The sequence below is a fragment of the Amblyomma mixtum genome, chromosome 2 (assembly GCF_055824585.1).
Source record: "Amblyomma mixtum isolate Tamu chromosome 2, ASM5582458v1, whole genome shotgun sequence".
Lineage (NCBI taxonomy): Eukaryota > Metazoa > Arthropoda > Arachnida > Ixodida > Ixodidae > Amblyomma > Amblyomma mixtum.
The window spans coordinates 49429031-49455689 of NC_143013.1; the positions used below are offsets into that span (position 1 = coordinate 49429031).

The 26659-nt window shown below is 43.2% G+C and overlaps 1 protein-coding gene across 1 annotated transcript; it reads left to right on the forward strand.

The window, feature by feature from the left end:
* Nucleotides 1-225: 225 nt before the first annotated feature.
* Nucleotides 226-19962, forward strand: LOC149359284 (uncharacterized). The gene is made up of 7 exons (XM_089567629.1): nucleotides 226-321; nucleotides 3777-3928; nucleotides 4900-4967; nucleotides 5356-5439; nucleotides 8566-8706; nucleotides 18240-18384; nucleotides 19881-19962. The coding sequence occupies exons 1-7, from the start codon at nucleotides 226-228 to the stop codon at nucleotides 19960-19962; spliced, it is 768 nt and encodes a 255-aa protein (XP_089423755.1).
* Nucleotides 19963-26659: the final 6697 nt, after the last annotated feature.

Genomic DNA, 26659 nt, shown 5'->3' on the forward strand with positions numbered 1-26659 from the left:
CGTGTAATTGAGTTCGGGTGTGCGATGTCATGTAAATTGTTTTTCCATGTTCCGCAAAGCGTGTTTATCTCATATCATTTAGACATGGCAGCTGTATTACACAATGCAGTTATTCGACCCGCCACGACCACGGTCTAGGAGCTTCGATGACAAGTAAGGGTATATAAAGAGTGTTGGGGAAAAGCTGCGACAAGCCCGACCACTGCTACACACGTCGAGTCGACCATGCAGCGCATTTGCTTAGCTCTCCTGCTCGGTGTCGCCCTGCAGCTGACGGTGGCAAGAGCTGATGAAAGCAGCGAAGTTCCGGACAGCTTCAAGGTAATACCACGGAAAGGACAGTGGGGTAGCAGAGGTTAAGGTGCTCACAAATTCTATCCAGTCCTCTAGACTGCTTTGGTGCGGAGGGATGGCTGTTTCGCGCTCTCACGTCGCTCCTGTGATGTACGAATGTCCTGGCTGCTTCCATGCTCCCTCGTCTTATCCTCTGGACGACATGATATGCTGCTATACTTTTTTTTCATTTTGAAAAGAACTTTTCATGGAGTTTCGCTCTCAATTCTTTAGGCAAACACCACCCCCATTTTGTCACAGCGGTTTAGTCACAGCCTGCAAAAGATAGGCATCCTGATTAGGTCTCTGACTATAAAGACTGTAAACCCGCTGTATAGGCTTAATTTCTTTTCTAAATACTTTCTATGGTTCCCTTTATTCTTGCGGTAAACTCAGAAACCAATATGCTAGGGTTATTCCCTTGGTTTTTATTCTGCAATTGCTTCGGCAAACTCTATTGAACACGTTATGCCTAATTTAAGGAGTTGTTTTGAGGGAAATTGCAGCTCTCTCTGATGATGATGAGTTTTCCCCTGATGTTGTGAAATGTGCTTTAAGCTATTTTTATATATTGTCGTTTATAACATGGGTAGTAGCTGAGACTGCGAAAGTAGTTGTTACTAACTTGAGGACGCTCAGCCATCTTAGAAGTTTTCGTCAGCGTTCGCTGCAAAGTTCTCACAATTGCCGCATCGCATGTTTCAACACTTTACCACAGGTACGTAAGCACAACTTTATTTACTCATCTATTGTATAAGCGCACGTTGTCATCTGAATGGTGGTCACGCAGCTTTATTAAACTCGTTACAAATGGTCACTTCTGGCCTCCTATTCTTCCAATGGGAGATATGAGGCCTTTTGAAATCAATGTTTATTTTAATTGTCGCGTAGTTTTAAGGGATTAGGATGAATCTTTTAAACGAGGTGCTTTCCATTTTTTGTATATTTATTTTTATTTATTGATAAACAAGGCAGAACTCCGTATTGGGTTATTAGAGCAGTGGGAAAAATAAGGAGCAGCAAAATCCACACTAACATATTAAGATGAAATCAGCGGAGTCAAATATTATTTCAGCAATGTACAGTATAACGCTTTACAATATAATGCTATATATAAACATAGCTGTGACTCGATATTCTGCAACTCTATATTACCTCAAAAGGAAGTTCGGTTTGTTCACACGGCATCTTCGTTAGGAAGATGACATTTCCACAAGCTACTCTACTGTCCACAATATTACTGTTTAGGCCCGTTATGTTGTGCGATTTATCCTCTCCTATTCATGCCAGTTAGGCGTAAAATAGTCTGCTTTCTGTATTGACACCCTGGCAGTTGGTGTGCCAAGCATTTTTTATTCTTTGTAAAATTATGATTTATGGTGGTGAGAACTCTGTTATTGAGTGTTCCGGCCGTGAAGTGCCTTCTTAATCTCCAATGCATATCTTGCAGTGTACCGCTTTCTGCCTTTCACGTTGCAGCTATGTCGACAGGGTTAATGTACTGTGCGTTTTTAATGCGTTAGAATACGACTTCAATTCAGTAGGTGCATTAGCATGGGCCCTAGTGTGGCACTAACGTTGTGCGGTGATGTCATGTCCAATGCGATTTCACAGAATCCAGTTAACAAAAAAAGCGACATAGCACAGCAACGCTTGGGTAGCACGGACGGCTCCCACGCGCGACGGAATGGGAGGCAAATTTGAGAATTCAATCCACGAAATGCTGTGCGCCTGACACAAGTGTACCTGTATGCATCTTGTGTCAACTGCTCAAAATGGTGATGAAGACTTGCCATGGCGCTTTGCAAGGTCAGGAGTTACCGTCCATTGTGCGACATACGGACCATCTTGAAAGCTTAGAGTAAAGGGCACAGATTCTCGTCCGCTATCGCCGGGTCACTTTTCAAGCAAGTGTTGCCATCGCAAAAGCTGCAAATGAAACCAAATGAGAAGAGACGCCCGCATAATGTAGAACAACTGCGAAGACAATTCGAGAATAGGTTAGCTACGATATGAATGCCTTGCCGAAAATATCAGTGGTACCTTCCTCACTGAGACATGCTTGAGAGTTGCAAAGGTATGGTACAAGATTCTTAAAAATTGCTTAATCTTAACCGTCGTCGCGAGTACGCTTTGCAACAAAAAATCCAACATTTCCGCTTAGGCGATACTAATTGACATTTTTTTTTTACAGATAACTAGCAATAATCGTCATTTTGGCATGTTTTGGGATCCTTGCTGTTCTTGTTTATTAAACCTCACCACCGCCCCTTTGTAATGCCCCCGGGCCCTTAGGGTATGTAAATTAATAATTAAATAAATAAATAGAAAATGAAGAAAGAAAAGATGAGGTTTCAATAGCTATCTGGTATGTCTGGTGGAAATAACAGCCCAAACGGCAGAAACTTTTTAGAGCTATTAGTGTCAGCACCGTTACAATCAACTTCGTAAAGGGGAGTTATGAAATCGCCTACTGCAATCCATTTTTTTAATAGCAATTTTTCTAGTAAAATGCCAAAAGATTTGACTTTTAACTAACAGTAAATCAGTGGATGCAATATGTGCGCGAAGATAACTGCACTAACTACAAGCAGCCTGAATGAAATCAGGTTTAGTGCGTACGCAAAACTGCGAAGTATTGATCTCCGGCAGAATCACTGAATGGAGCATGCAATTGTCTAGGCTTAGCAAAATCTACGCCTCGTCTGGTGAATACGCAGAGGTAAAAACTCAAATTAACTGGAAGAAGCAGCTTTGCGATCATCCTTTAAGCTTCAGCCTAATTCAACTTCCATGCCATAAGTCCTTTAAGTATTAAAGGCTTTCGCTCTTTCATTCCTGGCAGGTGCAAGCAGCATCCCGGTGCCGTATATGTGAACTTCGTAGATCTCTATAGACTGCCGGTGGCTACCTTAGTTGTCAGACAACTGAATAATATTAGAACGCCCTAGTGCCACGAAGAGCTCAAATGATGATTCACATTAATCTTTCTTGTTTTTCTCTCCATTTATCCCCTTTGCCCCGTGTATAATACGCAATCATGCATTGCCTCAATAAGCTCCCTGCATATCCTTTCTTCTTTGTTTGTCGCTTAAAGTGTTATCCAAATAACACATTTAATTACTCCAATAAGTATTAAGTGTAGAAATTTTAGCTCTGCACATCTATTCATTGTATCAGCATGATGCGGAGTGTCTGCAAAACTTCAAGGAAAGAATCACAAGGATTGCTTCGTAAGTGCAAGACAATTTCTGAGAAAAATGTCGAAGAGTGGTCATATATTGGGAGATATTTTAAAAAGCACTATTTGGACTTTGCACCACTGATGCTCGTCAATATTAGGCGTCCGATAAACGCTTTTATTCACCAGTTGGTGCAGAACCGCCGCTCTTTCTCTGAAAAATGCATTGTTATTTTTTCTTCAATACTTCTCTCTCACCCAGGTATTCAACAATTTTCCATTCGCCGTTGCCATTTCTGACAGTGATAACGACGCCATATTTGAGTGCCTGACGGCTAAGAGAGCATCGTTTGACATGGGTGCCAAGAAAGGCGAATATATCTGGCATCTGAGGGGCCATCATGAGAGTCCCAAGTAAGTTTTCGCTTTCAAAGTTCAAAGCATAATCGAATACAACGCTCTCCGCGTCGTGAGTCGTCGCATTCTGTATAATAGAATTGATGAAAACGTGCACAGTGATGGTCTTCATGGCTGAAGACTGGTGGTAAAATAATTTATGCAGCTTTTCCTCCTCACAACTGAAAAGCTATTCCAGACACACTCCTGAATATTAATGATAAAAAAAAATAATTCGCTTACCATTAAGCATTCAACTTTGAACTTCACTGAGGTGACATGTTACGTGAGAAACAGAGAAAAAAATAAGCTGAAATGAATAGAGGGTACGGTGCTAAAAAGATGTTAGATCAATAGCTTATCTATTCTAATGAGAAAAGAGTACTGAACACAAAAAAGAAAAAAAGTTATGAACTGTAGAAGCAAAACGAACTATGACGCTCCGTAAAGTAAACAGCTGCCAAGGCCTGCGAAATCAGGCTTGCTAAAACGTCGAAAGACAGGCACTACGCTTCCTAGTCAGAAAAGTATTTCGAAACGAGCGCTAATTCCTGTTATTCGTGTGCATTTTGAATATCTTGTGAATACCTCAGGCATTAAGAACAGCAGTAACACGACCGATGGCAGATAAAATAAAGAGCAACAGATGCGAGATGCGCTGATGCCGATATTTAGTACATATTTTTCGCTACAAATAATCTCATCGCTGAAGTTCAGAGTTTAGTCCACTAGTTCAACAAAGAGCGAAATTTCCCATAGAAGGTCCAGTAACAAGTTTAAAGGATCATTTTTGTGAGATCTTATCTCCATAGGATGCGTAGCCACTTCGAAATTTGGGCTGCAGAGAAATGGCGTAGATAATATTGAATAGAAGTTATATTTGCGGGTGCAGTTCGGCTTGCAGTCAAGTAATAAAATAAAATGCTTTCCAGGGATGGCGACACTTGTAAACAACAATAGCGTTCACATTTCTTTGTTATTTTCTGCAGAAAGACTGTCTCATTCTACGTGGCGGAAGGAAGTAGCCCCGACACTTTCTTGTACATGGAAGGCTCAGGTGAGCACCTTCAAATATAATTTATGAAGATACATGCCTCACAATTCCACCGCACAAAGTCGCCACATTCAAACGTGGCTAGCTTCTAACAGCCACTTGGAACTACTAAAGCTCAGAGAGGAACACGTGTTCAGGAGACCGAAAAGTTGGGTAGATTGTGATGGTTTAGCTCACAGCGCACAAGAACGGGACACGAGAGCTTGTTTGTGTCACAAGTGCTTGTTTGTGTCACTCTTCCGTCTCGTGCCCCGTTCGTGTTGCGCTTAGAGCAAAACCACGAGCTTTAGATATGAACTCAACTGCCTGTCTCTGATCAACAACGTAAAAAGGATTTATTATGTACAACTTTCACTGGGAAGGCATACCAATAGCATCTGTGTACTTGCAGATGCCGCCAAACCCGAGGTTGGAAGATTATACTACACTGACTATGAAACCTGCGGTATTTTCGAGATGCCCTACCACGGAAAGCGTGAGTACTGCACTGTAAAGCACCTTAACTTTTTCGTGTGTAGGATAAGATTTCCTCTAGGGCGAGAGTCCAATGCTCGTCTTGCGATTTTCCCGCCAAAACTCCGGTAGAAACTGGTGTAAATTTCCCTTTAATGGCATTCATGAGTCATCATCTGAAATGTGCGAGTACCTTGCACTGAAATGGGACATGACATTATTATAAAGTTACCCGCTATTTTGCTTTAGCCCATCCGCTAATTGCTCCTAATCATCATTAATATATTTGGCTAGATGGGTCTTCAACTTGCAAGTTATAGCGGTCCTCAGATATTCAAATTTGGCGGTACGCTGCTGTTCATATGGTGTTGATGACGTCACGACGCTCTCAATCGCATTCATAGACCACGGGAAGTCCTCATACCAATTCTGAAGCATTGGTGCAGCAGATAAGCGATACGCGACTGCCATGGCAGGCAGCTATTTGAAAACCAGACACCAATGAGGACTGTGAGACCCAGATTGCTCTTCCAGAGCTCCCTTAGGGCTCATGCATGGTGACACGATGGGCAGGCGGCCGTTGCATTGAAACTTCTGCAATCAATTAATTTCCATGGAGGGAGGGTGGTCCACAACCCGGTGGACAGGTTGCCACTTACCACGGTGGCCAGGTTCTGATGACCTCGCCAGTTCACGTGATCTTTCTTGACCCATCGGCATTTGACGGCCACCTCCAGCAGTTGATCTGTAGTTTCCTCCCAATCTGAATGTCATGTGGTGATGACATCGCAAGTTCATGTGACCTCTCTCGACAAATCAGAGAATTTCCTCAGAGAGAAGCCAGAAATTTTGTGTCAGGGGAGAACGCAAATGTTTTCGCACTAATACAACGCAAGAAAAATGATACTAACTGTGATTCCCACTTTCCAATGTTACACCGCCGCTTATAATGTCGAGGTCAAGTTATATTTTCAGGTCAAGAAATGATGCGATGAACGGCGGCTAATGCGTAATATTCTATAATACCTCACCCCTTATCTATACACGCTTGGTGCACATTTAAATCATGTATACCACTCTTCAGCCTATGAGGGATTACAGAGCGTTTCCAGCATATCGAGATTGAAAAAGGGCCGTCGACTTCTGCAACTGAAGGCAATAGTGCAAATTAAAGAAGGAACATCAGCATCTGAACATCCGCCAGACATCCGTTAAAAACGACACTAAGAAAACATGTTTAATAATAACAGAAAAGAACGTGAAGTAACCTTTGAACGATTTGTTTAAAGAAGTATTACAATAAAGAACTTCTGTTTCAGGTTAACGATCAATGTATTTCACAGCATTAGGAAATAAATTCGCGACCTTAATGAAGAACTTGGACTCGCCCGCATGAATTAGACCGTGCAGGTGGAAGTGAACAGAACGCTGGCTTTCAACTCAGATGCGCAGCAGCTGATGCTTTCATACCATGACGTTCACGTAAACAGAATGGCACATAAAGTTTTGGCAGAGAGGACACATCTCAATATGAAGGCCCTTTCTTATTTTGCTCTTATTTCGTTACGTAGATGCATAGTAGGCACTGCAAATTGATCACGTGCATTTTAAAAGATTCGGTGTGTGGTCGCCCAAATGACATCATAAAATCATCACAAATCTAAAGGAAGGACATAAGCAATACTGAAGCAAATCTCCTAGCGAAAACTTCAAGAAGGCCTTTTTGTTACGAACATTATAATAAATCTCCTAGTGTGAAATTCAACAACACGTCTTTGTTATCTTGATTGCTTGCAATAGCTTATTTCAGTTGATTTTCATAGTGTTCTGTTTAATATATATATATTTTTGTCTTGAGTGTATTAATACATTGCGCTTAGAATTCCTACAGGGCTACTCACCATGATGCAATTCTTTAGAGTTCTGGTCACAGCTACCTCGCTTTTAATATTTTAAACTGTTTTCTTTTCTAGCCCAGTTTCTTTCTTGACAGTGCAATGTTAAAGGAAAACCGGTTACAAACCGAAGTTAGCGTCTATCCATAGATCAATGTGTTCTAACTAGAAGGATGGCGTTTCAACTTTAAACGGCACATGTATCAGCTAGAAAGGACGAAAAAGAAATTACATTCAGGTCTCGCTGCCAGTGGCGGTTTTCGCAAGGAAATTGTGGTGATCTGAAAGGAATTTTATCATGGGGATCTCTGAGGCATGTCTTAAGCGCCATGCTCTTTCAAATAGGGAGTAGAGAAATTTTTCAGCCATCACGTCTCGGGTTCGAATGAAGTAAAAATAAAAAAAAAGTTCCGTCCCCTAACATCAATTTCCCCAGCAATGAGTGGATATTTTTCTACCTGAGAAATATCTTCACACCCTACGAAAAAATCTACTTTCGACTTTTATTAGGAAGAAGAACTGTTTTTAGTTAACGTAAGTGTGCCTTATTAATGTTCTTTCTGTATCCATGGTACACATGCGTTTCTTAACTGAAGTTGTTATATAGAAGCGTTTACACTTACACCTTCCGCAGTGCCAATCATAAAAGGCAGAAGAGCTGTACCATGTCATCAGTCCTGAAGGTCAGCCAGAGCCAGGCCTGGCTGCAAAGATGGCAGCGTTCAATAAGCCACAATTTGGGTTATCTTCGTTCTTTGCCGCGCTGCCATTCTTTTAATTCTTTTTGCTTACTTATGTCATGCAAAGTGTCTTATTTGTGTTTTTGTTGTTTGTTTTATATTTGTGGTTTTGTTTTATTCTGTTCAATTGCCTGTGCCCCCCCCCCCCCTATGTAATACCTTCTCGATGGCCTTTAGGGGTATTCTGTATAAATAAATAAATAAATAAATGTCCTCCGAACAAAAAAAAACTAAACGAAATAATTTTTTTCACTCATTATCATCATCACCATCCTATCTACGCCCACTGCAGAGCAAAAGCGGATCCATGTCTCAGCTATTAACCCTCTCTTTTGCCAGTTGCGCCATCGTATCCCCGTAAACTTCTGAATCTTATCCGCCTACCCAACTTTCCCTACCTCCGCTAAACTCCCATTTTCTTGGAATCCGCTCCATTACTCTTAAGGACCAGCGGTTATCATGCTTCGCAATGGTGGCAAAGAGTAATTTATCTCTTTTTTCCGCATTCCACAGAGTGCATCCTCTGGGCGCGGGCACATGCGAAAGATTCGCTGCCCCAACAGTGCCTAGACGAGTTCTCTAAACACTGCGGCGTGGCAGCTCCACTCTACGGCAAGGACATCTGCAAAGACGAAGAAATTGCTGATTGGTCATGTGCGTGTTTTTGGCGTCTAGTATCGAATATCATTACTACGATAGCGGCGCGTTAACTCTGGCTATCATAAGAATAGAAAAATTTCGCAGGTACCAAATACTTTGCTGAAAAAGGAAACAATTGTTGGCCGATTTCATGCAAAATTAGCACAGCGCCTGTCATGCATTAGACGCCTTCGTAACACTAAGATAGGAAAGCATCAACATGCAGTTAATTTCACTTCAGTCAGAACACTGACAATTAGCGAAGCTTCGTTCACGAAGAAGAATTAGAACGAAAACATCTGGTAGACCACATTTCTTGCTTTCTACTAGTCTATCTGTTTTCCTCTGAGGCAGTTAAGCACTCATTATTAAACTGTACTTATTTCTAGTTACTGCGTCACGAGATAGGCTATCATGTAGATTGGAATATACTTTAAGTTAGTATGGATTTTTCTCTTATGCTAGTAAGTGGATTTTTTCTGCGTCACTGCTTATCGAATTCTTTTCTCTCATGCTTTCAGAACGGCCAAGAAACGTGGGACGCATTGTTGTATTGCTGGCACTGCTCATAGAAATGGGCGCGGTTTACTGCTAGCGGTGAAGATTTTGTGCTTGCAAAATAAAGAGCACCAAAAATGATTTGGTAATGAAGAATGCTTTTCTCTTTATTCTTTCCTTGTTATAAAATTGTTTATAAGCCGAAATTTCTCATTTGCGCCTTTTCTGCGTTAATGAAAGCGCCTACCTGTCTTCAGTGGTGTATATGAACGGTAAAAAATATTGAGCAAAGGGGATGCACTTGAACGAAAGGCATTTATTTCGAAGAGCCCAAAAGAAACTTTTCTTGAACTGTACGGTTTATACTGCTGAAAAAACGCTTTTTTCGTTTCTGATCTTGAAGTCAAGTAATACGTTTGTGGTGATTCCCGAGAAAATACGCCAGTGAGTAACAAGCCGTCTGCTTCACAGAAATAAAGTTTGAACAACAGTAGAGGTAATGTGTTCAATAAAATTGGCATAATTAAAGTGCTGTTCAATATGGGCAAATTTACGTGTAATACTCCATCGCTCAACACTTAACACCTCTTTGTTCAAAATCACTTTCGGAATTCTTTCAGTTGAGGTGACCATGAATTATTCCTGATTTTGAAGTTTGCTGTGCCTAATCTGGAGACTCTTTGAGCACGTCTTTGAAGCAAAATCTCATGTCATGTATGTCTCCAACCACAAAGACGCTTTTACCCCGCTTTTCGAACATCATATTGTCTCCTGTGGAACTTGATTGGATGCTAATATATGGGAACAGAAAGACATAGAATTTGGCTTCGTGTTCACTCACATGTGGTGCATTCAGCTCCAGGTTTAAGAATTTGTTACTCTCGGCACGGAGTATATAGAGGGGCTTACGCAAGCGCATCATCAGTCGTGATTTACGTTGTACGAAATGTTTTCTTTCGTTTGGTCGCTTTGATTCCTTCTCGTCAGGCTGCAACTGTGTCAGTACACTGACGCTACATCTATCTCTGATATGAGAGGTACCTGACATGAGAGATATTCTACGTCTAATATGAGAGTACATGCAAAACTCACCCCACCTCAATTCAGTCCTCGGAATTATTTTGCGCTCACGGTCATTATTTTATGCTCACTGCCTTCCCTAAGCATTTGTATTCGCGCACCAGTTCTCGTTCTTGGCCCTTAAATTCTAACTGCGTTATCACCGACTACCCAATGTCTTTTGACGACAAAATTTGAACTAAACTAAAATATTCTTCTCATTATTCCAAAAACCCAAAATCCTGCCGTGCGTGCTTAGGTCCTCTACCATCCTCACCAATCCGTCTTCTGAGTAACTAAGGAGGGCAATGTTTTAAGCAAATATTAGATTACTAAGATGTTCGCCATTAAGCGTTATCTGAAGCTCTTCCAAATATATTTGCCTCAGTACCTGTTGTAATCGTGAGGCGTTCATAACTGTACCGGCCGCACCTGCCTGCATTCCACCGTTCCTAATTATGGTTATATTATTCTCCTCGACGAAAACTGAGGTATACCATGTAAGTAAGTTTATCGCTTCATTACCACATCGACGCGTTTCGATCAGCATGCCAGCACCGAAGCCAGACACAATTTAACCCGCCACAGTCGTTACATACCGCTTTATCAGTTAAATCAGCCACAACACAAAATGAACTTTTGGACATGGTGTTGTTCCGGCGAGACATTCGGTCTCTATTTGGCATCTTCAGAGAGTGTAACTGCAGACCAAAGAGCAGATAGACGACGACAATAAACAAAACTCTTTATTTGATCTTACTTGCGCCCGCAACGAACTGAATGAGTCGATGGCGGAGTAGCAAGAAGCGTGCTCGGTGGTCGTCGAACCGACTACCCGCCTCTCTCGGCCGTGTTAAATGTAAAGATGATAGCGAACTTTCGAGATAAAATGTGCAATGTTACTAGAACGTTCTGGAACAACGTAGAAACGACTTCGCGTGGATGCGATCACTCGAGATAACTCTGGTCGCTTCTTGCATCACAAAGTAAAAATGCGGCACGCCGGTAGCTTTGAAAAATAAAAAAACAACCACTACAAAAATTTGCGGCAATAGCTAATACTTCATAATACGGCACATTTAAGTAAGAAAAAATAAAAAACAATTTTTTATGATTCTTCAGATAGGTTATTTTCAATTGGATTACAGAGCCTGAGGAAAACACGCTTGATAGACCGACATTGTGAAGCGGTTGATCCTGCTAAAGACGATTTCAGTAGAATTACTGTACAACTAACGGAATTGTATTCCCAGAGCGAGTGTCAACTGAAGCGACACTCACTCAGGTCTGTGCAGTCAGTTATGTACAAATATCGGGAAAACAGTGGCAAATCAACACGATGCATAACATCACACCTAAGCAACTAAGCACGAGAAAAGATGCGATGCAGAGCTCATAACTAGTGGATCATAATACGGCACACCTAATCAACAAAGCAATAGAAGAAAGGCAGTGAAGGGCACACACTGCGACTTAGTGCCACTCCGGCTCGAACTCGCTCTGGGAAGACACTTCTTTTAGGTGAACAATTATTCTACTAAACACCTTGCATAAAGAACAGATTCACAATGTCGTTCCATCATGCGTGTTTTCCAGCGGCTATAAACCAGCGTCAGCTTTCTGGTGAATGAAGGAAGGAATATTTATTGATCCTCTCAACATAGCTCACGATGAGACAATGCTTTCGAATTCAAAGCACGTAAGCACTGTTATATGATCTAGCAGATTGCGTTGTTCTCGAAGGCCTTTTTGTTGCTTTGTTCCTGCAGTTCTGTGCACCTAAAAATTCAGGGGGCACTTTGTTGACCTAAAGTGCGGTGAGGCGAAAGCCTTAAGCGCAGTGTTGCTTCTTGTGTCACTGATTTGTGGTTAAGCTGTTAAGCTTCGCCTCTAAGAGCGGACCGCGACAGCGTCTTGCAGCGCTGCCAGAGAGTCCATAGAACGCCATCGCCCGTTCGGTTCTACGCCTTGCTCGTCGGTAAATTGGTTTTTGAGGAAAGGAAATGTATATGTCTCTCATATCCCGGTTGGGAAGGGAGGAAGATGGGAGTGAACGAAGACACCGTATTCAATAGACGCGCCTTTGTTCATTCCAAACCATTGAGCTGGCATGGCGGAGTGGTAGCGTGCTCGTCTCGCACTCCGGAGAGCAGGGTTCGATTCCCAAACTCGGCCAATTTCCTACTCGGCTTTATTTATTTATCTGGTCTTACTGGAAAGATTAATTAGGCTAATTGGTTAAATAAGCAATTAACTAAACTCAGTCCCACTTACTTGGAGCATCACCATACGATCCCTTTAATTGGTTGCATGGTTAGTAGCCAAAGTACAGCCGCCGCGGTGGCTCAGCGGTTATGGTGCTCGGCTGCTGACCCGAAAGACGCGGGTTCGATCCCGGCCGCGGTGGCTGGAATTTCTTTGGAGGAGAAATTCTAGAGGCCCGTGTACTGTGCGATGTCAGTGCACGTTAAACAACCCCAGGTGGTCGAAATTTCTGGAGCCCTCCACTACGGCGTCTCTCATAGCCACAGTCGCTTTGGGACGTTAAGCCCGATAAACCAAACCAGTAGCCAAAGTACAATTGGTCCTGTTTGAAATTAGCCCGCAGTGACGTCACGACCGTTTCGACCAATTTAAAAGTGTGACATTTCTGTCGACAACTGCTGCTTACAACGATGAGGCATTAAAGGCTTCCGCCTTAATAAGGCGCAATCTTCACAGGTGTCGAGTGATATACCTCGCACGAATTTATTAAGGAGCGTTTATGCGAACGTTGCCAATTTCAAGGTTCTTCGCTGCCAACAAGCTAGGCTTTCAAGTAGTACGTTCTTAGATTTCAAAGGCTGAGCAGTGTCGCGAACTTACGTAATTCTGGAGCGCCTTGGCAAGGAAAAAGCAGGCGCACTAAGAATGTTTAAGTTGAATGACTGCGACATTGTGGAAGCGGACAGGGCTCACTTCACAGGACCTTGGCATGGAACCTGAGGCTTGTAGATGAAGTTATGAAAGGGCGATAAGTACATCGAGGCATTCCCTGCTCTGTGTCACGTTTTTGGAAAGCGGGGCTGCTGTTATTATGCACAAAATGATAGGGAAGGGATTTTGCCTATGTATTTCACGCACGAAAATTAAGTGAAAAGTTCTGATAGGCAATACAGGCGCTGCAGCTTTCTGAAAATGTGACGTACCTTAGGAGCTTCTTTTCAGTGCACCTGCTATTCCTAAGCGGAGTTTAACAGTCGCTGGCTTTCATTTAATAGACTGAAGGGGTAAGGAATAAAGGAAACGATAGATGCCTTAGACGTAGGTGATATTTATTGTGCGTCAGTTACCGACTTAAGCTTTTTATGTAGTTAGACAGAATTTTGCTTGGCTGACGTAGTCACCGCTATAACACGACAAGCGTCTAGTATCACACATAAATGGGCGCATTCAAATTAGTTCATGTGTTTTCAGTGTTTTGCGTTATGTAATGCTCTAACACGGGGCTGTTATGGCCGTCCAGGCGGATTCGTGTATTGATCCACAATGATTTCGCCGAATCATCACAATTTACCACTCTCCTGGGTCGCAACAGGGCCACCCTGCTTCAAAGAACTTCCTTACCTCCTCTCCAAATACGAATCTCCGGAGCCTTGTTTACAGTTTCGTTTGAAATCCGCTCTATTTTGTTATGGGCTGTGAGTAAGCCTGCTCTTGGCAGCCCTGCCTAAGCTCTTATTTTTCTTTCACTCGTGGGCAGCGACCATGCGTAAATTTAGGGTGACTGTGTTGCACTAACCGATGTCATCAATTGGAAATATTTAAATGCAAAGAGATTTGGGATCCGGATTAGGGATTTTCTCAATCCAGACGTTTAGGCAAGATATACTTAAACACTAATTGTCTCCTAGAGCCGGTGTAAGTGTCCCTGAGGGCGGATGATAACGCATGTCTCTCAGCGAAATGATGAGGTTCAAGGCAATTTCGAGGTAACAGTTATACCGACAACACTGATTCACAACCAAAACTTTTTTTTTCAATGGCGTATAGAGGATCTCTAACACCTGAATAAAGTTCAAAATATGTGTAAAGAACTGCGCATGAGTGGCTTTCTCCTGCATAATTCCGGAAGAATGAAGCGGTTTCACCCCCTGCGAGTGCATCGTTTGGAACTTGTCATCAACCGTACCTCTCCTTCAGTGGTATCCATCCTTTATTTCCTTTCCTTTCTTCATGGCGATGGTAAATTATTCACTCTGTAGGTGGGCCTTTAATTAGCGTGACTTCACTCGGGCACAATGGCGTTTGTATTGTTTCATTCAGCGCTGGGTTTTGAGCGGCAGAGGGCGTTGTGCGCAGTGTGAGCCTGTGTTGTGAAATGCCTTCCTTGGTAGCTCCGAGCAGCAGTCGTAAACACATTCAAGACTAGCGTCTTATGAGGTTCGAAAGATTTGTGCACGTAATCTGTGGATAAGAACGCTCCTAATAGCATATATTGCATGTAACGGACGACGCGTCTCTCCTCATGAGGTAGCAAACTTTTAAAACGGATGTTCCGAAGCCCTTCGTTGTGCAGCCTTTAGGCGAGGGCATGGGGCTCAAAATGATCAAAGAGGTGCAAAACGAGTTCTCAAACAAGTTTTGTCTCACTGCTTGGTCAGAAAAAGCGCAATACCTTCCCGAAATGTAGGTTTATAAGGGTTCGGTATCAATACAAAGTGTAAAAACTTCATTCTCGAATCCCTTGAACCAGTGGAACGTTGAAGCCCTCTGCCAATTTGATTCTGTAGAACTGTGTGTTCCTGTTTCTTTATCAGTTCCAGGAGTTATTAGGCATTGAAAATGCTGTTGGCAGTACTAATATAACGTGGTGTACCATTCTTAGCTGACAGACCTGCACGCGATGTGCGTTTGGCATTATTTAGCCCTCGTACAAGTGTCACCTATTTTACCGACAGGGCAGTTTCCGAGCCAAGCGCGTGATGTCCGGCATAATTGTAACCGCCACGAAACAGTTGTCAGATATGTTCAGGGAAACTGCAGCCTGCCATGGACAGTTGCATTTATATAATTGGTTTGGGCAGTGAAACATCAAGAAATCTGTAGTGGATCCATCATAAGGCCCAATGAACTCACGTCATTCACACACGGAAGGCGACCTGCGCTGTGTCTGAAGTGTTCTTATTTGTTTTGTTCTTTTTTTTTCACGAGGACAGTGACCAAGCAAGCAAAGGCGAGAATACAAAGCGTGTTGGTAGCGAGTTGCTCAGCACATGAACCCCTCGAAAACATCGAGTGAACCATGCAGCACACTTGCTTCGCTTTCGTTCCTGGTGTTGTCCAGCAGCTCTCGCTAGCGGAGGTTGATAAAACAGCAGCGATGCCCTGGGCAGCTTCGATGTAACGTCCTAGGAAGGGCGGTTGGCGGGGCAATGCAGCCAGCGTTTAACAACTATGTCTAGACGTGTACTCTTGACACCTGTTGTTGCACAGAGTTTTAGCAGCGGACGCTTTTACCTGTGGTTCAGGTTTCATATAAAAGCATCGCGTAAGTACCTTACGTATTCGGAGCGTGAAGACTGAATTACAAGAACAAACTTATTTAACTGTGCTCTACTCTAAAATGTGCCATTTCTTGCATTCTATCAACATTCAAGGCAGTACACAAATACACGTCATTTATGAAAACAAGAACGGCATGCAGATATGACCTGCACTCACATTATGACCTCATAGATTTCTATGCCACTGCCATGTAAAACATGTTTCGCGGTCATTTTCAGCATGTAGCACTCCCAAAGTGATAATTAGTCTTCGTTTCCTCTCCCGTAGTCGCTGTTTTATAGTCGGCAGTATGCCATCATTCACAACAAAACGCCCTACGCTAAACGGCATTGGGCAGAGTTGTTATTGTTGATGTTGCGACTGAGATAAGGATGAAAAGGATAGAGCACGGGCCTGCCGACTGGCTCGAGCAGAGCCACCACCGCTGCTACGTGCAGATACAGGAGAGTTAAAAGATTAGAGGAAAGAGGAAAGGATCCGTTTGGATATCAAAATTATTTAACTAACAAGGAATAGCACGAATGCAACCAGATTTATTATTTATGTATTAAGATTAGCGCTTCCTAACCTACATCTGTTTGTCGACTCGATAATTTTTTTTTTTTTTGCACACATCTCACAATCTGGTGCTTGCACCGCGTTCTGTTAGCTTGTTTGCCTACAAAACCCTAATCCGCCCTAAAAATAATATGATATTGCTACTTTTGACCTTCATCATCACATAATCACAAGCCTCGAATAAACTCAGACCAGCGCCACTAACTTAGCTTCGTTCCTGTTCATAGATTTTAACTTCATTGCCGCCAGATAAGAATATTATCACGCCAGCCTACCACTATTCCCTCAAAACTCACTCCAACACTGTACCTATCACGCACATGCAGTTACACACCTGAATTCATTTTTTTTTTGTCCGAACTGCAAGTTACTGGAATCAACTGCCTGAACATACCGCCACGATGAGTGACCTGTCCCGCTTCAAGTGTGCAATCGAAGCCCATCTTCGAAGCCTTCTCGCCGAACATCTTTTGCCCTCTTGTTCTCCCCCCTTTGTAATGTCCGGGCCAGGGACCTTCGAAATATAGTAAATAAATAAATGGAATCAGTTTTCAATGTACTCTAGCGTGGCAGCCACGCATATATATATATACGGGCTTATATGGAACGGCCTTCTGACGAAGGTCGTTCCATGGGAAACGTCAATAAGTCGTTCCAAAGTTTTTCTCACGTCTCGGACCGCCGCGTTTGCTTGTTGTTTTGATGTGTCGGTCCGAGACGTGAGAAAAACTTTGGAACGACTTATTGACGTTTCCTATATATATATATATATATATATATATATATACATATATATATATATATACATATATATATATATATATATATATATATATATATATATATATATATATATATATATATATATATATATATATATATATATGGGAAGGGGAATGAGGGGCTCGTTATGCATTTGAGAGAAGCCAATTATTTTATTTTGTGCTGTTGATCAATGAAGAATGTTACTATATATGTAGTAATATTCTCCATTGATCAACAGCACAACAGAAATAAATTTTTTAAAAATACCCTGGGTTCCTTGGTTTCTGTGGCTGTTGGCTTCTCTCTCACGCACGCACGCACGCACGCACACAAACACACACACACACACACACAAACACAAACAAACACACCTGTTCATCGGAATGTGAACGAGCTGCCGACCATAGTAGGTGGCTGCGCAATGAATAATTTTTCTCGAGAGGTCGCTCGGGAAGATAAAACCTGCGTTTCTCAAGCCCCACGGATGGAAAGCACCTGGTGGGCAGTGGCGCATCGCTTAACCCTTGTACCCCTGCTCAGGGAGTGACATGAGGACTCCCAGGGAAGACGTCTAATGTAGAGAGTGACCAAATCCAAGTGGCCAAGAGTGACCAAATCTAAGAGTGACCAATTCATTTATTCTTTACAATTTCACTGTGCGCATTTGCTAATACCTATTTTTTATTTCTTTTATTCATCGTAAACTTTTTTTTTACTGATTGCAGTACAACCATGTATTTGTTTGCTTCACTGACATGTACATTAGTTGCAAATGCTCTGCTCTTGTATAGGGGATTGGAGCCTAGTCAAGCTGCATTTTAGCGGCTTTTTCTCCCATCTCCTCATGTATGTGTATTGCATGAAATAAATCAATTCAATTCAATTCAATGTGGGCACTAAGTCATCATCGCTATCCGAACAACTTCCCTCTGTGAACAATGGATCCAAAATTCGGACCTGAAGTGAAGCCTGAAGTGCTAGCCCTGCAAATTCCCGTTTGGCCTAACTACAGAAATCGGCCGTGGATTTTTTTTTGTTTCACGGCTCTTCAACATCACTTGTCATTAAAGCAGTCAGTGTCTCATAAGACTGCCTTTTTCGGGCACTTCTCTTTCTCGCAGATATTCAGGAAATTCCTGTTGCAACTGCAGACAGTAACAACGATTCTATATACGAATGCGCGACTGCCATCAATGCGTGGTTTGACAAGGATGCCAAGAAAGGAGAATATATTTGGCTTTTGAGGGGCCATGATAACCAACCAATGTAAGCTTCAATTTTTTGACGCAAAGAATTTTCGCAAACAAATCTCTGTTGCGTTCTGTGGACTTTTTAGTGACACGCAGCGGTCAGTGTAAATGACACAAAAAATACAAAACACTAAAGTTCTGACTTTAAGGACCTAACGCAACAGTATTGAAGGATGCCGGCAGGGCACCCACGCAGACATGTACACTGCATATTAAGAGAAAAACCGCAAGGCACATATTTAAACCCCTTCATTAGCCAAGATTTCTGAACGTGATAGCGTCTGTTTTTAAAAAAGTTCTCATTTTCAGCATCTCGAAAAATGTTCTTAAATGATTTAATTTAGATGTTTTAACCCTTTTGTTTGCTACTGAATGTGCGTTACTCGTCAATTTCACCTTTCTTCTACAAGCTTCATACGAAAACATTGGTTGTGAAGACTTGGTTTCAGAAAAAGGACATATATGTGCCATCCGTGAACTGCCGTCGCTGTGATGTTCCTGAAGCAACTGAACATTGTTTCTTCAATTGTGAGGACGCAATTCTGTTCTTGGATTGCTCGCAACGGACTTCGAAAACGCGAATGTTTGACATCTCATACCATTCGGTATCTTACCGGACTGCAATGTGTTGATGGGCCTCCTGGTAAGTTCTTTATGATTGGAATGCGCAGCATATGAAAAACTACAAAGATGGATTGCTCTATGAATTAATGTTTTTGAGGAATGATCTGAGAGACATCTAACTGGAGCGGCACTCATTCATCATGGCGGGCTCAGCTTTCCCTCCGGTCTAGTTCTCCATAGCCCCGGCTTTTTTTTTCTGCATTTTGTGCCGTTTCCGAAACGCTCCGTAAAAGTTCATGTAAATCAAACAATTTCAGTGTACGAAATACTGTGTTTTAAGATGAATGCCTGCGTGACCTATGGGTTTACAGCCTGATTCACAATCCACTGTAGAGGTGTCCGATTCCCCACTATTAACCCCATATTTGTTTTATAGCGCAAATTATTTGGTTTACAAAAAAACCACTTTTATCCCATATTTATTTTAGAGCGCAAATTATTTACTTTATAAACGACCATCTCCTACTTACATTTGAGTCGTGTTGTGACCGCCTACTCATCACTTTTAGAATCTTTTAATTACTTTTTAAACCCGCCGCTTCGCACGTTACGTAGCCAACTTTTCGACCTATCCTTGTTTCCACTGAAAACAGCAAAGCAGGACGTCGGATTTTCTGCAGAAATGAACCGTTATAGCTGTCGCATAAATATCCTGTTTGCTGCGGTGCAGCGAGCCGAAAGCTAACATTAAAATATACATCTCAGCTTTTAATAAGGAAACAGCTGGCAAAATGAACACAGTGATCCACCTGAATGACATGTACAGCGTTCATTGCCTACGGACACCACTGCCTTTACTAAAGGCAAAGACAGGCGTTCTCCTTAATTTCAAAAAAATCGGCAATTATAAATTCTGATTTTTTTGCGTGCAGTCTGTACCTTTTGTAGACACCTGGCAGCTTCTCACATCACTACATTAGAGCTAAGCCAGTCTGATCGGAGAAATGCTAGGGGCAACATGACATACTGAATCATAATTATTTCTGTTCTTGTTCGCGGTCTGTGTTCCACACACATTTTCCAGTTAAGTTATCTGCTCAGTCATGAAGGCAAAAGGGCACCTAAAAACTGGTACAAAACGGAAATTTGGTAATGAGCACTGTATGTAATTTAAAATGTTAAATTCATCCAAGGCTCTATCTTCATGGCTAATTGTAAGCATGGAAATCTAGACCTCGAAGGTGTAGAAAAAGCTTTAAGCTACGCGGATTGTAGCGACGGATACTGTTTTGTCTGGTGCTCAGATTTGAGCAAATCTGGTGAGTCTAAATGGTCCTATTTAAGAAGGACGTGTTCTTCAGCAATATTTAATTGCTTGCGGACAGACAATGTCGTTCTGTATCGCTCAAGGAAGCAGCGCCGACACCTTCCTGTACATGTCCTGCTCAGGTAAGAACTTTCCTTCTAGTCCTTATGGCCCCGCCACGGTGGCTCAGTGGTGACGGCGCTCGGCTGCTGGCCCGAAAGACGCAGGTTCAATCCCGGCCGCGGAGGCTGAATTTCGATGAAGGCGAAATTCCAGAGGCCCGTGTACTGTGCGATGTCAGTGCGCATTAAAGAACCCTACAGGTGGTCGAAATTTCCGGAGCCCTTCACTACGGCGTCCCTCATAGCTTGAGTTGTTTCGGGATGTTAAACCCCAATAAACCATCAACCATAAACCTTCTAGTTCTTATACTTCATGAAACATCGAGATTTAGACTCCCGAAAATGACGATAGTTCGCTCAAGATTAGGTCGACATGTGCTCACGTATAATCGTAAATGACCTTATTTTGCATTTCAGGCTTTTTAATTGCTAGGGCGTACTCGCATTGTAAGGCATTATGGTCGCTAATTAGGCAAACATCCCTACATGAAAAAGAAACCCAGTTTGACGTGCGACTAGTACTATGTCATTTTTCATGAATGTCTGTCCTACAAACAGAAAAAGCTGATGGGATGTCAGTTACTCGGAGGAAAATTTTATCTTGAATACGGGGCTCGGCCTGTTGAATGCTGTTGGAGAGTAATAATTTTTCAACGTGCAGAACCTGAATATGTCTTAGGCCGAAGGAAATTTTCGTGCATATCCCTACTTCCCCAGTGCAGATCAAATGCCCAATATGAATATTTGTAGAATGATGTCAAAAGAGACATCGACAGTCAATGCCTAAACAATGGGCCCATTGAGGCTTGCGGCCATTCTATGGAAACACTTTCGTCATGCCTCGTGATACCCGTCCACGTTTATAAAGTCTTTAGCTGTGTCATTGCTTGGGAAATGAGAAAAATGCCACGCAATACGGAAGGAACATTGAGAGGAAAACGAAATGAAAGTTCAAAGAAGGAATATAATAGTTTGAAGAGGCAAAGAAGAACAACCAGTAGTCGTGCCGCACGGTCATAACGTGTCGTAGTGACTGAAAAAGACTAGGCCCCGGGTGGATATTAAAGTCACTTTTTTGGCCCCCCTCCGGTCTAGAAGCCTTGCCTGCAAGTGATTAACCAGGAAGGCAACCTTGGAGGGCGTGATAGGAAAGGCGAAAAAAAAAACTTCGTGCAGTGTGCTCAAAGGGTCATGTTTTTGCTGCCTCTAACATGCTCAAAGGATTACTTGGGCAGATTGGAAGCTGCCTAAAGCCACTAATTGAGCATGATTATAACAAGTGCGAAGAGGGCGAGTGGATTCTGTGACCCCATAACATCCAGTGCTATCGAGCGCTTGATAGTGCACCTGTCCTTGCCCGTGGTGGTGGAAAACGTTTATTTGCTCTATTTTGCAATTTTTTTTTGCGGCTTCAGATGGAGTGTTCCATCTTATCATCAGGGTCGGTTCCTCTAGTCCAGGGCTCCGCTGAGGGTAGCTGCCCTGCGTGCGCGCCTTACTAGTCCTTGTTGGACTTCCCCGGTCGCGCACGTTTAAGGAGAGACTGTTATCAGCTGGTGAGTGAAGTGCCCGAAGCGGCTTTGCTATCCCGTCGAGGCGTGGACTGAGTCATCTTGTCTTCCGTAGTCTTAATTAGTGCAACTACTGCTTAACTGACATTCCTGCAGACGTAGAGTCGACGCGTAGGGCCATGTTGCATCTTTCATGCATTCTGGTTGAATCGGTGGTTTCTTGTTTCGGTTTTATTTCTGTGGTGAAGGGATGGTGGCAGCGGTTTCAGATCTATAAATGATTGCGCTTATAAACAATTTTCTGTGGAATTTGTCGCTTGTGCAGTTTAGTGTTGGTTTTCTGTCGTCGTCCACGCTGGACGCCATAGGAGTACAGGCTCGAAAATCCTGTCTTTCCGGTGCACAAGGCCTGGCTACACGGGCTTTGCTCTTACGCTCTGATTTAGCATACTGATGACTCAGAATAGCATCGCACCTTACTACGGTACTTGGGCCATGCTGGCGTCACTTGGTGCATGATGTTCGGTGAGATCAGCATGCGCGATGCGTAGCTACGAACAAATCTAACCAAGCAAACAATAACGTCAAGAAGGCATTGTGATTTTCTTCCCCGTGCAGTCATGCCCTTCATGCAAACAGGTTTGTTTGTAATATAGAGAAGGATATTACGTGATGCGTGCCTCAATGTGCCCGTAAATTGAAATGGTGCACAAGGAGAATGTGTGGTGAAGTGAACTCCTACGTCGGACACTATTCGTTTGATTCCTATCAGCCGCAATACGTATCCAGTTTTGTCAGTCGATTTCCTCCAGTGTGCCCGCCCCCTTGGTGTCACAGTGCTCAAGAATGCTAAAACCCCTTCGTAGCGAGCATTATGATACGCGCAGTCTAGGCTCGAAAAAATATCAGCTGTAAATTGGATGGCTCATTCTTTCTTCGTGCTGGCCGCCGCAGTTGCTCAGTGGGTACGGCGCTCGGCTGCTGACCCGAAAGACGCGGGTTCGATCCCGGCCGCGGCGGTCGAATTTCGAGGGAGGGGAAATTCTAGAGGCCCGGGTACTGTGCGATGTCAGTACACGTTAAAGAAACCCAGATGGCCGAGATTTCCGGAGGCCGTCACTACGGCGTCCCTCATAGCCTGAGTCGCTTTGGGACGTTAAACCCCAACAAACCAACCCAACTTTGTTCATGTACGCAACTCTTTACGCTAGTTATGCTGTCGATGAAGGAAACACACTGCTGAATTTCTTCATCGCATGCATGTATCAGCAGCGCTTTTGAGAAAAGGGGCTTCCGGCTAATCATGCACAATCTCAGGACGGAAGCAGTTCTTCACTTGCAACAAGCTGGCCAACCACGTGGCAAGTCAACATTTTCAGGACTGAGCAGTGCGGTGATGAATTTTCTTTTTTGGTGTACTACAAACGTTTGATTCAGGCAAATAAAAGAAAGGCAACTCTCCCGATAAAGCATGAACTGGTCCTGATTCAAGGCAACTTAACCTGGCACCAACGGCTGCTGCCCGAAACTGCCAAAGAACAAGAATATCAAGGTACTCGCTGCCACCTGTTGTGTACATCTGAGCTTCTGGGGCACTGCTGCTGTTTTTCACCCCGGGAAACTGCAGCGATTAGTTGCTCTGTCTATATCATTGTAATGCAGAGCACACTTTTCCGTCGTTTTAGCTTGGCACTAGACATTTTAAAAGACCTTTTAGCACTCCTATACCGCGTCCATCACGAGGATAGAAGTTTTCCGAAGTGCCGCTGTTTGCTGTTTGTGAGATGACGTTTATTCTTGTCTGGCAGGATTTTTTCATGTCATAGAGATCTATAAAAAGCTGATCATTGGACAGAGATATATTTGCACATGCCACCAAGCCACCTCAAATGCACAATTGTATGAGTGAGTGAGTGAGTGAGTGAGCGAGCGAGCGAGTGAGTGAGTGAGTGAGTGAGTGAGTGAGTGAGTGAGTGAGTGAGTGAGTGAGTGAGTGAGTGAGTGAGTGAGCGAGCGAGCGAGTGAGTGAGTGAGTGAGTGAGTGAGTGAGTGAGCGAGCGAGCGAGTGAGTGAGTGAGTGAGTGAGTGAGTGAGTGAGTGAGTGAGTGAGTGAGTGAGTGAGTGAGTGAGTGAGTGAGTGAGTGAGTGAGTGAGCGAGCGAGCGAGCGAGCGAGCGAGCGAGCGAGTGAGTGAGTGAGTGAGTGAGTGAGTGAGTGAGTGAGTGAGTGAGTGAGTGAGTGAGTGAGTGAGTGAGCGAGCGAGCGCGAGGGAGGCAGTCAGTGAGAGAGTGACAGAGGAGTAAGTTATTGTTGAATTGCAGCAACCTCCATCAACTGGTCATGCTGTCACTAAAAAAATTCAGGGGACACTTTGGCTCTCTGAAGTGCTGCAAGGCGACAGCGTTTCCTGGCGCACTGTTCGTTTTTATTTACTTTTTCTTTTTCGTATTTTTTATTTTTATTTTTGCGCCTTTTCTTTTGTAATTTTTTATTTTATTTTCATCTTATTTTTTATTTCACTTCTTATTTTTGTTTATATTCTTATTTCAATTCATTTTTTATTTTCTTGATTTTATTTCGTTATTAATTTTATTTTATTTATGAAACCCATGCATTCACTAGTTGCGCCTTTATTCATGCTCGAACCTTGATCTTTTGTGGCGGAGTGGTAGCGTCTCCGCTTCAAATGCCAAAGGCCGTGGTTCGATTCCCACCCTCGGCGCAGTTTTTTTAAGGCTTTGGCTGGCTTGGCTTGGCTTTTGGGGTTTAACGTCCCAAAGCGACTAAGGCTATGAGAGACGCCGTAGTGGAGGGCTCCGGAAATTTCGACCACCTGGGGTTCTTTAACGTGCACTGACATCGCACAGTACACGGGCCTCTAGAATTTCTCCTCCAAAGAAATTCAACCGCCGCGTAGTGACGCTGAAACGTGGACAAATCTGCCGACACGGCTGCCGACGCGTCTGTCGACACGGCTGCTAACGGCAGTATGAGGCATTAAAGGCTTTCGCCTTAGGATAGAAAATGTGCTTTCTGCTTGACGCACTCATGATATTACATGTATGAACCGTGCCTACAGTTGACACATTCAAAATCAAGATGCCTACTTCTACTGAAAAAGAAATGCTTCTTCCATTGACCACTAAACAGAATTGGCCTGCAGCACCTACAGTAACCATGTCGCCACAAACTTCCTTGTCTCATTTTCAAAGCAGACCCTCACCTGGCTTCCCTTCCTTTGCAATCTGGTCTGTTTTACTTGAAGCCCCATTACCTGTTTTTTGCTGTACATGTCCCTCGAAATTGCATCTTCTTCATCATGGGTCTAACACATCGTAAAGTTCTAACAGCTGTATGCAACTGGCCGCAATTTTAACCCAAAACCTTTCCATCAGAAGTATTTGTGATAGCCTCTCTCTGAGATTTCTCAAGCCAGAGTTTTTCTGACCTCATGTCATTCAAAGGCGATGAAACAGGTCAAGCGTGCTGCAGAAGGATGCAGGTGCAAGGGTGCGGTTGGTGTTCAAGTCAATTTATGGATGGCTTTATCTATAAATAGCAGATGTTCAGAATCAAACTTTGTGTGCATGAGGTGTACAGAACTACCAATACCTCGAATCGCCCGAACCAACTCCGCAGATTTCTTCACTATTCAGCGCGCACGTTGGAGCTTCCATACTGGAGGCCAAGTCCTCTACCTTTCAGAACATAATAAATAATAAACTTCTACTTCTCTTTATCCATACAAATGCTCTCTTGCGCGCTTCCATCTTTTCTCTTTCCTGTCAGTGCCTTGTAGGTACCACGCTCGCGTGAGATACTTGTAACGCGCCTAATCTGTGTCCGGACTACATGTGTAAAGCTTAGGCGCACTGACATCTGCAAGGCGTCATTGGGGTACTGAATCTTGATCAACAGATGAGCATGTACGCAATTAGTCAGCGAGTTTGCTATGAAAATCTTTTCCCTGCAGCTCCCCACGGCAGTCGTAAACGTCTTCAAGGCACAAATTTCTACTCTTGCACGTCATTTCGTTTCAGAACTTGCCGAGGAGAAGGGTCCTAATAACAATGCATGTGTGAAAGACTCAGCTGCTGCTGTTTCCAAAGGGAGGATGAGGGAAAGCCTTTAGTTGGACATTAAAGTTTGGTTGGTTTCAGTCATTGTGCTTAATGGCCTGAAGCACTGCTTGTCACTTTTCCGCTAGGTTCTTCTGGACGGCGGGATCCTCGCTGCACAGGGTGGCCTCCCAGCGACCTTATGTTGTGTGAAATGTCTCCTCCAAGTTGAAGTTTCTTTGACACAGCCATATCATATCAAACTTTTTGCCAGGCTCCCTACGTAAGGGGCCTGGACGGATCCTTTTGTAAGGGTGGCATTTATTCAAAGCAAGTGGAGTTTTCAGAGCGTTAGTTTGTATGGTCCTAATTATGTGTTCTTCGTTTTTCTCCCTTATCTAGTCGTTGTTAGGTATAAGAAAAACTCTTCTGTTCACCCTATAGTATTCTGTGATGTCAGCGTGACTTAGTAGCTAGTGTGACGGGTTGTCAACAGAGTATGACGGCTTCATACTCAGGTCTTGGAAAATGCTTGGCTGGAGCCTCATATTCAGCCACCTCATTTCCGTGCGTGTTCGTGTGCTCAGGGGCCCAGTTGAACAATACATTTTTCGGTTCTGCTTCTTTTAATAAGCTCTAGCAGCCATCTCTTTCTCGCCCTCTGACGACATTTCGTAGTGCTGTCTAGGAGGAGTATTTAAAGCTAAGTACATACTTCTATGGTTTTACAA